The sequence below is a fragment of the Sarcophilus harrisii genome, chromosome 2 (assembly GCF_902635505.1).
Source record: "Sarcophilus harrisii chromosome 2, mSarHar1.11, whole genome shotgun sequence".
Taxonomy (NCBI): Eukaryota; Metazoa; Chordata; class Mammalia; order Dasyuromorphia; family Dasyuridae; genus Sarcophilus; species Sarcophilus harrisii.
In genome coordinates this window covers 53,544,932-53,560,968 of record NC_045427.1, presented here as the reverse complement: position 1 = coordinate 53,560,968, position 16,037 = coordinate 53,544,932, and the positions used below count along the sequence as shown (strand labels likewise).

General features: G+C 40.0%; 1 protein-coding gene across 1 annotated transcript in view; it reads left to right on the top strand.

The window, feature by feature from the left end:
• Positions 1-6,647, top strand: part of CRISPLD2 (cysteine rich secretory protein LCCL domain containing 2) — a 76,945-nt gene extending 70,298 nt beyond the window's left edge. The window contains exon 15 of the mRNA XM_003758462.3: positions 5,900-6,647. Within this exon, the coding sequence (XP_003758510.1) occupies positions 5,900-5,954 (55 nt within the window). The 3' untranslated portion in view covers positions 5,955-6,647. The remainder of the gene's footprint in view (positions 1-5,899) is intronic.
• The last annotated feature ends 9,390 nt before the right edge of the window (positions 6,648-16,037 follow it).

Here is a 16,037-nt window from a genome sequence, read left to right as displayed (position 1 = left end):
TCCCTAAGTTATAAAATACAACTTTATTTTTATTGGGAGACACACAGACTTAAAGAACTCTCATGGGGGGAGTTTGTGTCCATGTTGGCAGAGAGTAACTGTTTTTCGGGGTGGGTCTCTGCCCTGGGGCCTCCATTCCCACAATCTGGGGACTGATTTTGAAGATATTTCTCAGCTCTCTACCCTGGGGCCTCCATTCCCACAATCTGGGGACTGATTTTGAAGATATTTCTCAGCTCTTTGTTCCCGGAATGGTAGGATTCTGGGGAAGTCCATTGTGAAAGAGAAAGAGACACTGTAGATGATCCTAATGTTTCCCTATTAACTTTTCCTCTGAAATTCTATGAGATGATTATTCTTTTGTCATGATCCCCTTCTAGAAGATCAAACTAGTCATTTTTTCCCATATAATCCAGAAGATTCAAGTAACATTGTACTAGAATCTAGATAGCATCCAAGACATTTTTTAAAAGTTGAAAATAACTTTAAGAATCAGATAACTCAGCGGTTCTTAACATTTTGTGTGTCTTTGATTCCTTCAGTAATAATCTAGAGGAACCTCTTCTCAGAATCATATTTTTAAATGCATTAAATAAAAACAGAAAAGCAATTACATTAAAATACAATCATTGCAATTTTCTTTTGAAATTAAAGGTCCCAACCTAAGAACCTCTTATGTATTAAACTCCTTTAAGTTTTCCATATCTCCCTTTACATTTCTCCATCCTTTTTTAGAGGCAGAAATTGAGTTTTAAAAAGATACCAACTCCCTCTTGGTCAGTCTCAGTCTCTAACTTGGATGTCCCATAGGCAGCAAATTTTGTCCAAAGCACAATTTATTCTCCCCACCACTCCAGTCTTCCAAATTCCCTTCTTTCTGTTGAGGGAGTCCTCATCCATCTGGCCACATATTTCACAATCTCAAGTTTAACTCTTCTCTCCCTATCACTTCTGTTATATAATTAAATGTCCATTCCATTTCCACAACAGTTCTCACTCCCATCCCCTTTTCTCCACTCTTTCAGCCTCCACTATAGTTTAGGTCCTCGTTGTCCTTGCCTGAATGATTGTAGGAGACTCCTAATTATTGTCCTTGATCCTTCTTCTTTTCCAATGCATCCTCAATAGAACTGCCAAGATGATCTTCCAAAAGCATAGATTTGAATGTCCCATCCCTACTACTTAATATTTGGGTGACCATTATGTCTCTGTCCCTCCATTTCTTTATCTGCACCAAATGCTCTCTGAAGTGCTTTCTAGTTATAAATCTTTTCAGCTATCTTTAAAAAATCCCAAACCTCAATTTTTCAGCCTGGCTGAACTCTACAAATAGGTCCTAGCCTATCTTTCCAGCTCTATTGCATTTTATGTTCCAGCCAGATTGGCTGCCATCTCTGAACACAACCTCCTTCTTGTTTTTATCTCTTAGAGTCCTTATCTTCCTTCAAGGTTCAGTGTAGATGCTACCTCCTAGGAGAAACCTTGTCTTTTAAAAAATTATTTTTTTCCAAATAATTTTAACGTTTGTTTTTTTAAAGTTTTGAGTTCTGAATTTTCTCCTTCTCTCCTTCCTCATTCAGAAGGCAAGCAATTTGATATAGACTACACATGTGCAGTCAAGCAAAAGATGTCATGTTGTGAAAGAAAACACAGACCAAAAAACCCAAGAAAAATGTATTTTAAAAAAAGTATGCTTGGATCTGTATTCAGAGTCCATTAGTTCTTTTTCTGAAGGTAGATAGCATTTAGAATTGTCTTGGTTTAATGTGTTTCTGAGAATAGCTAAGTCATTCACAGGTGATCATTGTACAGTATGTCTGTCATTGTGTACAATGGAGAAACCTTTCCTGAGTCCTTAAAATATTCACTCCTTCCTCAAATATCATTTGAAAGTAATTTCAAGAGGAAAGAGTAGTACCAGTTAGTGGAGTCAAGGAAATGAAGCAACTGTTTGGTTTTGTCATGAAGGTAGTTGTGAGTCTCTAGAAATTGAATTAAGAAAAAAGGGGTCCATTCCAGACATGTGGGCCCACCTGAGTAAATGACAGTGCCAGGATATAGAAGGGAAACATCTAGCAGGACATAATGAGTTGAATGGAAAGTGGAAGTGTGGAAAGATAGGTGAGAGCCAGATTATAAGGCCTTAAATTGTAGATTGAGGACTTCATATTTATTTTACATTAGAGGCAATAATAGACATGGAAGAATTTTGAGTTAGAAAGTGACATGGTCAGATGTGCATTCCTTCTATTACCAAATCAGAGCAGATAACAGGGAATTTCGGGGACTTGGCATTTCCAGTAAATCCTTAAGATATTTTGGTATTTGTCAAATGGAGAATTCCAGAATGATGCAGCCTAGAACTCTGGACATTTCAGAAAGGTAGGTGAGGGATTTATTTTCCCAAGAATTCTGAGGGACTTTTTTCTTCCTGAAGTTGATGTTTAAAAAGTTAAGAAGGAAGGAGAATCCTGAGTAAGTCAGCAGAGCAGTGACTACCCTTGTTCCAGAAAAAAACTTGGAGGAGAGGGGCTGTAGCCAGAGTCCCCTCCTTTTCTGGCAGCAAGGTTGGAGGGCTAGCCACAGATTTAAGTGTGTGTCAGAGAGCTCTGTCTTGGATCTTGGCTTTGCCTTAGGTTTCAATCACACTGTGTACTCTAGGCTGATGTATTAAGAAGTTCATTTCCAGGGTAGCCAAAAGCTTGGAACTGGCCTGAAGTCTGGGGTGGGGGAAGAAGAAGGCAGATAAGAGAGGGGTTAGAAGTGGCAAGTGGCAGGTTTTCCCATGGAATTATAGAATATGAAAGAGAGACAGACACAGAGAGACACACAGAAGAAAGAGACACAGAGACAGAGAGAGAAGCAGAGAATGAGAGAGACAGAAACAGAGAATGAGAGGGGGGAGGGAAGGAGGAACAGGGAAAGAAAGAGAGAGAAGGAGAGGGAAGGAAAGTGACTTCTTATACCATCATGGAATATGACATTAGAAGCATTTGGGACTGGAGGCTCTTAAGGAGTTAACCGGTGGATAGCTTTCAGGTGGTTTGGGAAGGTGTATGTGTGGGTTTTTTAAATTATTTTGAACCTGTCTTGACCTGGTTTAAGGTAACAGAGCTGAGATTCAAACTCAGGACTTTGATTTCCCCTTGTTCCTTGCAAGGTCTGCAAGACCTTGTCTAACAGGGCATGCTGGGAGAGTTCTTATTCGGTTCGAGCTGGGCCATATCTCCCCGGAAGAGATCTCTCAGGCTGTGCCTCCAAATTGGGGGCTTTTTTCTAATGCTGAGCTAGAACCCGGGTCTCGAGTTTCCTAGACCAAGACTCACAGAGTCTGCCAACGAACTCTGCCTCTTCAAAGTTCTACTGAAGACCAGGCCCGTGCCCTTTGTTGCCCCCCACCCGATGGCATGAAGAGCCACCCCCTCTCCCCCATGTGAGCCGCCCTTTCTAGCCACCGCGGACCTGTTTGTTAGCGGGGCGCCTGGCGCTGCCTGCTTTGACAGTGACAAGTACCAGGCAAAGGGAGAAGCTGGCGAGAACTCCCCGGCCCCAGGGAGACGGAGGCAGAGGGGCCGCAGAATGGCCAGCGACTTCTGGCCTTCACACTTGTTTTCAGCGGAGTCCTATCAAAGTATTCAGTTAAAAGAAAATAGTTTAATGAGCCTGACCTAGATTCAAACCCTGAAGCATTCACAAATCGCATTCAATCTGCCAGCTGCTCCTCCAGGCATGCTTGCCTGCCCCGCCCCTCTCTCTTCCTCCTTCCCTCCCTTTCTGCCCCTGTCTTCTCTTTCCTCCTCTCTCTCTCTCTCTCTCTCTCTCTCTCTCTCTCTCTCTCTCTCTCTCTCTCTCTCTCTCTCTCTCTCTCTCTCTCTCTCTCTCTCTCTCTCTCTCCTCTCTCTGTCTCTCTCTCTCTGTCTCACTGTCTCTCTCTGTCTCTTTGTCTCTTTTCCTCCTCCCTCCCTCTCTCACTTTCCTTTTCTTCCTCCCTCCTTCTCCCTTCCTTCCTAGCTGACTTACTAGTAGAGAGACTAAATCACCTCTAAGGGTTCTTCTGACAGAAGAACTTACGCTTCTTAAAAACTATTTCTGTTCAATATGACGATCAATCCTCCTGCTAGCACCGAACTATAGTACAAGGCTTTTCTGCCACAAACCTCTTCCACTCTAACCCATCTTGCCCTTCCAGAAGTAAACAGAAAACGCTCTTGACGTGTGCTGCTTTTGCTTCTTTTTTTTTTTTTTAATAGCCTTTTATTTACAGGATATATACATGGGTAACTTTATAGCATTAACAATTCCCAAACCTCTTGTTAATTTTCACCTCTTACCCCCACCCCTCCCTAGATGACAGGATGACCAGTAGATATTAAATATATTAAAATAGAACTTAGATACACAATAAGTATACATACAAAACATTATTTTAGCTGTACAAAAGAATCAGGCTCTAATTATTGTACAATTAAGCTTATGAAGGAATAAAAAATGCAGGTGGGCATAAATATAGGATTAGAATTCAATGTAATGGTTTTAGTCATCTCCCAGAGTTCTTTTTCTGGGTATAGCTAGTTCAGTTCATTACTGCTCCATTAGAAATGATTTGGTTGATCTCATTGCTGAGGATGGCCTGATCCATCAGAACTGGTCATCATCTAGTATATTTGTTGAAGTATATAATGATCTCCTGGTCCTGCTCATTTCACTCAGCATCAGTTCGTGTAAAGTCTCTCCAGGCCTTTCTGAAATCATCCTGTTGGTCATTTCTTACAGAACAGTAATATTCCGCTGCTTTTGCTTCTTGAACAAAATTCTCTTCATACCAATCTATGGCTCACAGCTAGTCATTAGGGACTTCTCATTGCTTATAAAGTTCAGCTTTCCCAGGCTGGCATTAAAGACTCTTTACAATATGGCACCGAACTTCTTCATCTCATGCTTTGACCCTCTAGATAGACTCACTCCAGCCAGATCACTGGTTATTGATCATTCTTCATAGCTCCCCACCAGTAGTATTCCATTTCCTTTCTCGTTCAATTTGCCATCTCTAATGCTTTTTCCTTGACCGTCTTTACTATGGAAATTTTCCAGTTTCAAGGGCTATTTTAAATGTCACATATACTATCTCTTCCATGATCCCCTTCCAATCCCTATGTTCCCAGTCCCCCCGGCTCCCTTTTTAAAATCTGGATAACTGAGAAAAGTGATTTATCCAGTCATACAGCTGTTTGCTGGCACATCAGGATGCTATACTTGGTCCCCATTCATAGGACCATAGCTATAGGATGATAAGGGACTCCAGAGTCCAAGTCATCAAAGACCCTCATTTTATAGGCTGAACAATCCACATCAGGGGAACCAAAGGTATGAAAAAAATGCCTGATAGCCAGATAGTTAGATGGATAGTGCATTGAGTTTGTTTGTGTGTTTGTATAATCATATATAGGACAGGACCTACCTATGAATAATAATCAGGGCCTGTTAATGATATAAGTACACACACACACACACAAATACACTGTAATAGAAAGGAAGAAAGCATACATTTGAGAAATTTTGTACTGTCCTGAATGGTCCCAATTGACACAGAAGTCCATCTTTTAATCACTCTTAAACATTTATTAAGTGCCTGCCTTGTGCCAGGAACTGTGCTAAGTGATGGGAATATAGAAATAGGGAATACAGAAATGGTCCTTGCCCCAAGGAGCTTGTAATCTAATTAAATATCAGCATTATTACTGTGTCTCTTTTCTGATTATTCTGTTTTTCGTGTGTTCTGTAGTTATTGAATCCCTGAAGATTTGGAATCAAGTCTTCTGTTTTCTTTCTGAGTCTCTCAGGATAGTACACTGGGCAATGAATCTAGGATCAATAATTCACTTCTTATATTAATTTGCAGTTTGAAGACCCCTCGAGATGGGAAGGCTTTCCGGATCTTTGCAGTGAAGCAGTAAACTTCCAGAACCAAGGAAGAAGGGATCTTCTTCACCAGAGTACTACGATTTTGTTTTTGTTTTTGTTTTTGTTTTGTTTGTTATGTGTTGTTTTTTTTTTTTTTTATAAATTGTGAGCGTTGGAAAATTTACTTCTAGTGGCCTTTGATGTGACATCCAGGCTGAATGAACCCTTCTTTTCCCATTCATCACCTTGGGAGAGAGCACCACCTCATTTCCATTGAGGAGCAGCATTCTAGGGCAAGGCTTTCAGAGACAGGCTATTTTTGACCTGGGCCAGGGGTTCTGAGACCCACTGCCCAAAGCCCTGTGCCATTATGCACAGGAAACAAGTGGCTGCCTGAGATGAATGAGAGATTTTTTAAAACGCCATTCTGATACGTGGAGCTGGAGGGTTTTATCTTCTTCAGAGAAGAAAAGATTTTGACTGAAAAGTGCTCAGTTACAGAATGGTTTGGGGAAAAGGTATGTTAGGTGATGGGCGTGTAGAATTTAGTCAAGAAGGATGGATGGTAGAAGATGTAAAAATAAATAAAAACCATCCTTAATAATAAAGAAACATGGGTTTAATGTTTGCTGGTCAGACAATTTATAAGACATGAGAAGACTAGGGGAGAAGGAAAATAGAGAATAAGGGCATGAATCTCTTGTCTTGGCACATCTCCAAGTTAATAAAATTTGAGATACACAGCAGTGCTGGTTTTATCTAAACAGTGATTCAAAATATTAATGTTGTCATTCATTTCATTCATTCATAGCACCTATTTTTCAATCCCAATTTCTGGTATAGTTCGGGAACTCACAGAGTAGGGTCTTTATTGTTAGCCCATATGATATGTCAGACTATGGGTTTTTATTGTTCATGTGTCCTTGTTTTAAAGTGAGATTTTTTTTTTTTGTCATCGATAAGTTTAAGACTGTGCCCAATGTTGTGTATGCATAAGGATGTGTGTCTATGTGTATAAAAAAATGGATACACACATTCTGTTTATTTCCACTCATACATTTAATATCATTGTTAGGGCATAAAAATTCCCTTTTATGAATTATTTTTTAAAAGGATTACCTTTATTTTTTCCTTAAATATTACTGAGATTGGCTCCCTTCAAGCTCAGCACTCTTCCACGGTGCACATTCTTCTCTGTGGTTAGCAAGATTTGGAGAGGGACAGCCTTGTGGTTATGAAGCTACCCCTTGGTTTAATGACAACCGTAGATTGTAACACATGAGTATCATTTCTCTTCCTGTTATTGTGGAACTGTAGTTTCCAAATGTTCCAAGGCTCCTCGGAGTCCTGTGTTGTTTGGGTCATGCTCATATTTTTTTTTAAACCTCAGTTCCTTATGAGCTTGTAACAAAGCTGCATAATAAAGATACACATGTTAGAAATTCATTTTGTAGGATGGTAAAAGATTGTCTTTTTCTTTAAAAATGTTGGCTTCAAATTTAATTTTCCATGGAGTAAGTACAGAGACAGGGACCATGCATCAAATTTAAAAATCTAAGCTGGTTTGCGCTTTATCAAGAAGTTAAGCATAGAAGATCTGTCTATCTTGGGAATAAGTAAGGCAAAATTACATTATTGCATGTTGGTTTACTACAGCATTTGAAGATAGGTAGACTTTAGCTTTAGTTAGCGAGAAAGCAATTAAATTTGTAGCTAGACAGATGTTAAAAATTAGTTGGAGCATATTTTGCTTAATTAAATGTCTGCTTAGAATTATTCATAGACATCTATGTGAAAAACTTCATTATCCCAATCTTTGTGTGTTCGTTCGTCCACTTATTAAGCACTTACTGTATGCAAGGCTCAGTGCTAGACACTTTCATTTTGTATAAAGGGTGCCAAGTATCTGGATATTTGGCTGCCTCTGGATGCCTAGGTTTGAAATGACAGAATTATTCTCTTTTTAATGAGATATTTATGGTTGTGTTATAAAGTCGATCAGATTCCTTAGTTTGATAAATAATATGGTAACAGTCCAGTGAAACCTGGGTGTATTTCACCAGCAAGCATCTTGCTATTAAGTAGATATCAGAAATTCTTTTCATATATTTAGGTGTCTTTTATATGCCCTATTTGAATATCAAATATTGGTGCTCTATAAAAGTCATACTTTCGGCCCTTTTAACAGTGTAAAATTAACTTGACCAGAACCAGGACTCCCTGGTTTGATTTTTTTCCCCCCTTTTCATTCATCACCTGTGTATTTTGAAACTGGAATCATTTTCATCTGTAATCACTGGTCTTCTTAGCTGATAGCATTGGACAAGGGCTGTCCGTAAATCCATACTTGTATTGGTCTCTGCATCTTATTAGAAATTGATGTTTAATAATAAGAAACAAAAGTAGGGTTGAGTTATTTCATATCTCCTGTTTCCCAAATAAAATGCTTATCATTTTCTTGGATTGTCAACTTTCACCTTGTTCTTAAATCTGTGTTGTGTTTAATAATATTATCTGCAGGCCACCTCTACCTGCAGTTTATATATGTGCTTTTTTCTATGAAAAATGATGTATTTTTACTATTTCCTATGTACAAAAATTTATTGTAAATTTTTTGTGTGTGCTTTGCATGAACAAGGGGCCTTACTTTGTTTTTATTTTTTTTTAATTCTAATTTTTTCCCTAAAGTTTCTGTAAATCATTTTCAAAAATTTTGGACAATTCATAAAATAAAAAAATGTTAAACCCCAAAGGGATCCTCCTAGCTATTTCATTTTTTCCCAATAATAAAGACAGTGTGGTTTCATAAAAAGAGTGATGGACTTGGGGTCAGAAGTCCTGTTTTGGCTACATATGGTCTGTGAGCGAGTCACTTCACAGGATCTCATTTACCTATGAAGATAGGCATCTGAATGAAAAAACTTCATTATCCCCATGTTCATTTCTTCAATCAACCTATATAAACAGTTGTTCTTCTGTAAGATGATTTTGTAAGATTTTTTTTTTTTGGCTGAGGCAATTGGGATCAAGTGACTTGCCCAAGGTCACAAAGCCAGGAAGTGTTAAAAAGTGCCTGAGACCAGATTTGACCTCAGGTCCTTCTGGTTTCAGGGCTGGTGCTTTATCCACTGCATCACCTAGCTCCCCCAATATTGTAGGATTTTTGAAGGCGGTACTCTGAATGGGAGCTATTATAGGTATTACCTACAACTAGCTATGAATGATTGGTAAATCTGGCTTGAAAAAGCTGGGGCTAGAGGTCGAACACTGGGCTTAATTAAAATCATGAACTCTCATCTTCATGAGCTCAAATCTGATCTCAGACACTCAATAGCTGCATGGGATGCCCACTTAATCCTGCTTGGTCTCAGTTTCCTGATCTGTAAAATGAGCTGGAGAAGGAGGCGGCAAACCCCTCCAGTATCTTTGCTGAGAAAATCCTAAATGGGGAGTCAGGACTTAATGATAAACAAGAACCTGAATCTGAGGCCAGCTCCACCCTGCTACAGTGTCCATCATAAAAGGCACATAGTAAGTTCTTAGCAAATGCTTTTGACTTGACTCTCCTACAGGACAGCACCTTTCCAATAATTGAAAACAAAACTTCAGGTCCTGCTTCCCTTGAGCCTTCTTATCCACAACTTCATATTCATTCTGTCATGTGGGTGGCAGCTTCCCTGCACTAACATTATCCCAGCAAATTGTAGCTTTCTCCATTCATGAAATCTGAAGTCTGAACCCCACTCTATGTACTTACTGAATTTGGGGAAAGAGCCTCAAGAAATAAGGGCCCACTCCCAGGCAGTTAGCTCAGGTTTTCTTTTGAAAATGTTTTTTTTTCCTTCTCATTCATTTCAACAAACATTTAAAGAGTTACATTATCATTATTTGATAATGTATCATACATACAAATAATGATATTTGATAATGTAAAGAGCTTAGCTGGAGGAATAGGGAAGGCTTTACAGAGGAGATGAAATTAGAATTGAGCCTTAAAGGATTTTACAAAAGGAGATGAAAAAGGGAGATATTCTAGATATGGTCTGCACCAATGCAAGAAAGTGTCTGAGGGCAGAAGACTTGGGAACATCTATTCAAGTCAAATCAATAAGGATTTATTAAAGATTTATTATGTGCCAGACACGGGAACATTTTGGCAGCTAAGTGGAGGATGGACTGGAGGGGAAGAGATTTGAAGGAAGCTCAATCTGTGGACTATTGCCATAATCTAGGAATCAGGTGATAAAAGACTGTACCAAGGTGATGGTCATGTTGGGAGAGAAGGGGTATATGTGAGAGACCTTATGATAGGAAAATCGACAGACCTTGGCAACAGATTGCATATGAGGGTGAGAGAGAACGAGGTGTCTCATTAAGGTGACTAGGAGGATGGTAGAGTGCCCTCAATAGAAACAGAGAAGCTTGGAGGAAGAGAGGATTTGGACAGAGGGATAATAAATTGAGTTTTGGACATGTTGAGTTTCAGATGTCTGCAGGATATCCAGTTAGAGATGTCCAATAAGCAGCTGAAGATGCTAGGATGGAGATCAGGAGAGAAGTTGGGACTGGATAAAAAGATTATCTGAGAATCGTTTCTCAGAGATGATAATTAATTCCATGGGAGATGATGAAATTGCCAAGCAAGGTAGTATTTAGGAAGAAGAGAAGTCGAGTCTTGAAGAACATCCACAGTTAGTGGTAATGACCTGGATGAAGATCCAAAAAAGAGATGGAGAAGGAATGCTCAGATAGGTAGGAGAAGAGTTGGGGGAGGAGGAAACAGTGCTTGAACACCTAGAGAGAGAAAAAGATGATCAGTTGTGTCAAAGACTACAGAAAGATTGAGAAAAAGCCATTAGATTTGTCAACTAAGACAACACTGATCATTTTGGAGAGAGGAGTTTCAGTTGAATGATGAAGTTGGAAGAAAGATTTAAAAGAGTTTTTTTTAAAGAGAGTGAGAAGAGAGAATAAGAAAGTGTAATGGGCTGAGGCTTGAGTTGATGCACTGAGGTCCCAAGCACGTGACGCTAAATAGCAATTGGACTATACTCTATTAATATACATGCTTGGATAAAGAATGGCCCCTACCCACTCTCTGTGCAAGTCCTGATGTGTTGTATAGGAAATGACGATTTTGGTGGGTGGAGGCAGAGAGACAGGAAGAGAGGCTGGGAGAGATTGGCCTGGGTTCTATGCTGGGAGCTGCTGGTCGTGTGGCTGCTGGTCTAGCTAGCTTCTTGACTCAGCTGCACACATTGCTATCACCGATTCTCTTCCACCTCCGATCTTCCTTCACTGAGAATAAAGATTGACAATTTTCCCCTAACCTGAATTCCTGACTCTGGCTGATTTTAAAATACGTGGTCTTCACATTTGCCGCCCAAGCGTGGGAACCAAGAACCCTACCTTCACTGAAGAAGTCTACAATGACCAGGAACTTGGGTGAGTATTGTTAATAGACAAACAGGGAACTTATTTTCTTAACAACTAAACTAGTAATCTTTTTTTGGCTGAAATGGGACAAATGCTAACTAAAGACTCTCCATCCCGCTCCCAACCCCTTCAACCCCACCCACTAGTGGTGCTATACAAAGCATGCTTAAGCTGATAGGACAAGGTCTACTTATAACTTGGGAACAGGTAGCTAGACTTCTGGGTACATTAAACCGCATCTCCCCTTGGTTCGTAGAGCAGGAGCAGATCTCTCGAGTTAACTGGTCCCTGATTGGACAACAGATGTCCACATATTACAGTGAAAACGGTCCTCATTCAATTTCCATCCAGGCATTTTATTTATACAATATCATACAGTTAGCACTAAGAAATCCTATTCCTAGAAGAAAGAAAAAAGCTGCTCAGAGTAGCCAAATGGGGAAGCCTGATATTAAGGAGGAAGACAATGAAGAGATAAATAACCATATCCCCACAGGGCATGGAGACTTAAGTGAGCAAGGGTGTGGTGACTTTCCACCTCAGGAGGCAGCTTCATCCCCACCTCAGGAGCAAGTGATTGACTCTCCTCCATCAACTCCACCCTCCAGGATGGAGGGAGAAGGGGTAGTGGGAGGGGGAGGGCAGTGACAGCACCAGCACCTCCCCCTCAGCATCCAACTACTCCTATGACTAGATTGCAACAGGGCTTAATGAAGGCCAAAGAAAAAGGCATAGATGTAGCAGAACTTCAAACCCATATTTTTCCCATAATACAACAGTTTAATTCCTCAGGTCAAGAAAGTCAAAGATACGCTCCTTTTAACATAGAAATCCTCAAAGACCTGAAAAAGGCTTGCACTCTTTATGGGGCTACATCAGCTTATGTTAAGATGTTATTGCAGAATTTGGCTTTTGAAATCTTGACCCCTAATGACTGGAAATCTATAGCAAGGGTATGCCTAGAACCTGGACAAAACTACTTGTGGCTTTCTGAATATAGTGAGCTCTGTAGGATACAAGCCCAACAAAATAGTCAAATGTAATCCATGCTGCAATCACCATGACCACTAACAGGTATAGGTCTCTATGCAGATGTCACAGTAGATTAATTATTCAGTAGAGCATATGAGCAAATTTGTTAAGCTATCGAAGCGTATTCACAAAAAAACGAAAAGGTGAGGCCTTCACAAAATAACACAAGGGCCAAATGAACCTTGCTGACTTTGTGGGACTTTGCAGACTGCTGTCACAAGAACTAATGGGAAAAATGCATCAACAGATGTTTTAATAAGGCAACTTGCAAGGAAAATGCTAATGAGGTCTGCAGAAGAATTATACTAGGCCTGCAAGGATGGTCCTTCAGGAGTTATAAGACGCCGGCCAAGTGGGACAAATGCCTTTATAGCCAGACTATGATGCAGACTTCCCAAGATCCCAAGATGGGAAGACAGGGTCCCTTCTGGGAAGGGACTTCCAGAGATTCATCAATGCTTTCAGTGTGGTAAAGTAGGGCACTGAAAGCTCAATGTTGGTATAAAGGCAGAGTGAGAAAACAGAGTGGGAGAACAAGACCCAATAATGTCCAGGTCCAAAATGCAACAGAGGTTTCCATTGGGCCTCAGAATGTACACAGGTTCAGGGAAACAGGATGAGGGGCCCAGCCCCAGGGCCCCAGGCAAAAAACACTTGGGGCATGATGGCAGCCAATGGTGCACCCAGAGAGGTCTAGAAGTCCATACCCCAATATGATCAATCAGCCAGGAAACCATATGATGGGAGAAAGGGATTAAATTAGGAGAATAGAGTTGTATGCAGTTGGAACAACTGAGATACCCTGGAGAGGTGGAAATCTGTTCTTCCAGCCTATGGATCCCTTTGCCTCCAGGCACAGTAGGCTTGACCATTTCACCTCCTTTTGTACATACAAAAATGTCCATCCACACACTGATGTGGGAAACTGGGAATGTAGATAATATTCCAGTCACCAATAAGGCAGATAATGTGTGACTTATCACCCAGGAGAAATAGTAGCATCAGGTTTACTCATACAGAATCCTAATAAGCAACCTGGTGATAGTCACCCAGATTCTGATTCCAAATCACAAAATCCAGCAATATACTGGACAGCAGCTGTAACAATTGACTGACCTATGCTCATGATCTATATAAATGGCCTACCATTAGAAGGATTGGTAGACACAGGTGCAGATCGTACAGTCATTAGAGATGCCACTTGGCCCAGTCTGGCCAAAGATTAAAGCAGACACCTACATGTTTGACGTAGGAGGATCAATAGAAGCTGAAGTTAGTGCTGCCCCTATGAGATGGACTTTTGAAGGCAAAACAGGAGTTTTACTCCTTTTATAGTTGAAAAAAAATCCCATCAATCTGTGGGGAAGAGACATTTTACAACAATTAGGGTTAAAAATGAGTACTTTGATTTTTTAAGCAGGGCTGCTGTTGAAGGCCTGCTAACACTTTCACCTGTTCCCATCCAATGGAAAACTGATACACCAGTGTGGATAGAACAGTGGCCCTTAGGTAACGATAAAATTCAGGCCTTATTAGATATAGTACAGGAGCAGCTTGACCAAGGACACTTAAAACCTTCCTCTAAGTCCTTGGAATTCCCCAGTGTTTATTGTAAAAAAGAAATCTGGAAAATGGAGGATGTTAACAGATTTAAGCAAGGTGAATGAACAGATGGAAACTATGGGAACTCTTCAGCCTGGACTTCCATCTCCTACTAATTGCCTAGAGAATGGCCTCTTTGGGTCATAGATATTAAGGATTGTTTATTCTATCCCTTTGGATAAGGAGGATAAGGAAAAGATTTGCCTTTTCAGTGCCCAGTGTTAACTTAGCTGAGCTTTAAAAGACATGAATGGGCAGTTTTGCCACAGGGAATGAAAACAGCCCTACTATGTGTCAAATGTATGTTGCTGCTGCTTTTGCTCCAGTAAGAAAAGCATTTCCAAAAGTTATGCTATTACATTATATGGATGATATATTGGGATGTGACTTTGAGGAACAAATGTTAGAAGCATGTCTACAAAAGACCATAGAAACACTAAGGAATTACTAAACAGAAAAATTCAAAGACATGCTCCTTTTTTCAATATTTAGATTGAAGTATACCCTAAGGTGCTTATAATTCAAAACTGTCCTAAGAACAAGAAGTTAAACAATTGAATGATTTTCAGAAATTGATAGGAGATATCCAATGGATGCACTAGGAAGGTTTGACTACCTATCAGTTACAACCATTATATGACATTTTAAGGAGACAGTGCTTAAATTCACCATGCCAGCTTACAAAAGAAGCTCAAGAGGCTTTGAGAGAGTTGAACTGGCTTTATCCAATGTGGTTGAAAGAGTCACCAAAACCCTTGAAATATCAGTTTTGCCACACAAGAGGCACCCACAGCAGTCCTTCATCAAGGGAGACAGTGTGATAAAGTGGGTGAACCTCCCAGCACAAGGAGAACAAAACCTTACTCCCTACCCAGTGCTTGTGGCTAGAATTTTATTAAAGGCCACTAAGCAAGCAGTACAATTATCTGGGACGAGACCTGGCAAGATATACACCTCTTATACCAATACACAAATTAATGTGTGTTGTGAGACCATCCCAGAGTGGCAAATTTTATTATCTATGGCTCCAAATTTTACACATGGGTCTCCATTAAAGATAACCAGACTATTACATAATTGGCGATGGATTCTTAAAGAAAAAGTTTCTAAAGTTCCTCTTAAAGGACCAACTATCCCAGGATATCCAAACATAATATTTTGTGTGTACCAAGGATTAACTATAAAGAGATAGTCAGAACTCCTTTATCCACTCAGCAGAATGGTTGTACGTCATTCTAGCTCTTACTTATTATCCAGGAGAATAAATATAATATCTGATTCGGCCATTCAGTAGGTGTGGTACAAAGAAGCCACAGCCCAAATAAAATTTGCAGCCTCTAATATATCAGCTCTTTTAAAAACTTCAAGAGCAAGTGAAAACATCCAGGTAAGATCTATATATTGATGTTCCCTAAGTGGACCAGGTCCCCTTTTGATGACAATTCAAAGGCAGATAGCCTTCAACTAGTTGGTTAATACTCCTTTATTCCAAGAAGCCAGGATCTTTCTAAATATCATGGTTGCTCGCTTTTTTGTTTACAATTTGAATAAAAAAGAGGAAGCTAGAGCATATAAAAGCCAGGGCTTGCCTTCCTTTCCACGCTCCACCTGCCTCCAGGGAAGCCCTCATGGTTTTCCCAATGAAAAATCTGGCAAATGGATGGACCCATTATAAACTTTTGGTCGTCTGTCTTTTTATCTACGTTGTGGTAAACACCTTTTCGGGATTACTTTTGCAATACCAGCAGCAAAAAGAGACAGCCTAGTGGTACTGAATTCCTCCAACATTTGCCATTATGGGGTGCCACAAGAATAAAAATGGACAATGGTCCTGCTTTATTCTTCAAAAACATTTTGACCGGTGCATATATAAATTTACACACCACTTCCCAATCCTCAGGAAGGAATATGGAGAGGAGAAACAGAGATATTAAGACCTCCTCCCAAAAAAGGGGGGGGCCAAGGTAAACCTAGAGAACTTCTTAAATCTAACCCTTTATATATTAACCTTGATTTTTGAAAAGATTCACTTCACAGAAGGTTTTATAATCCACCAGAAGGGATTT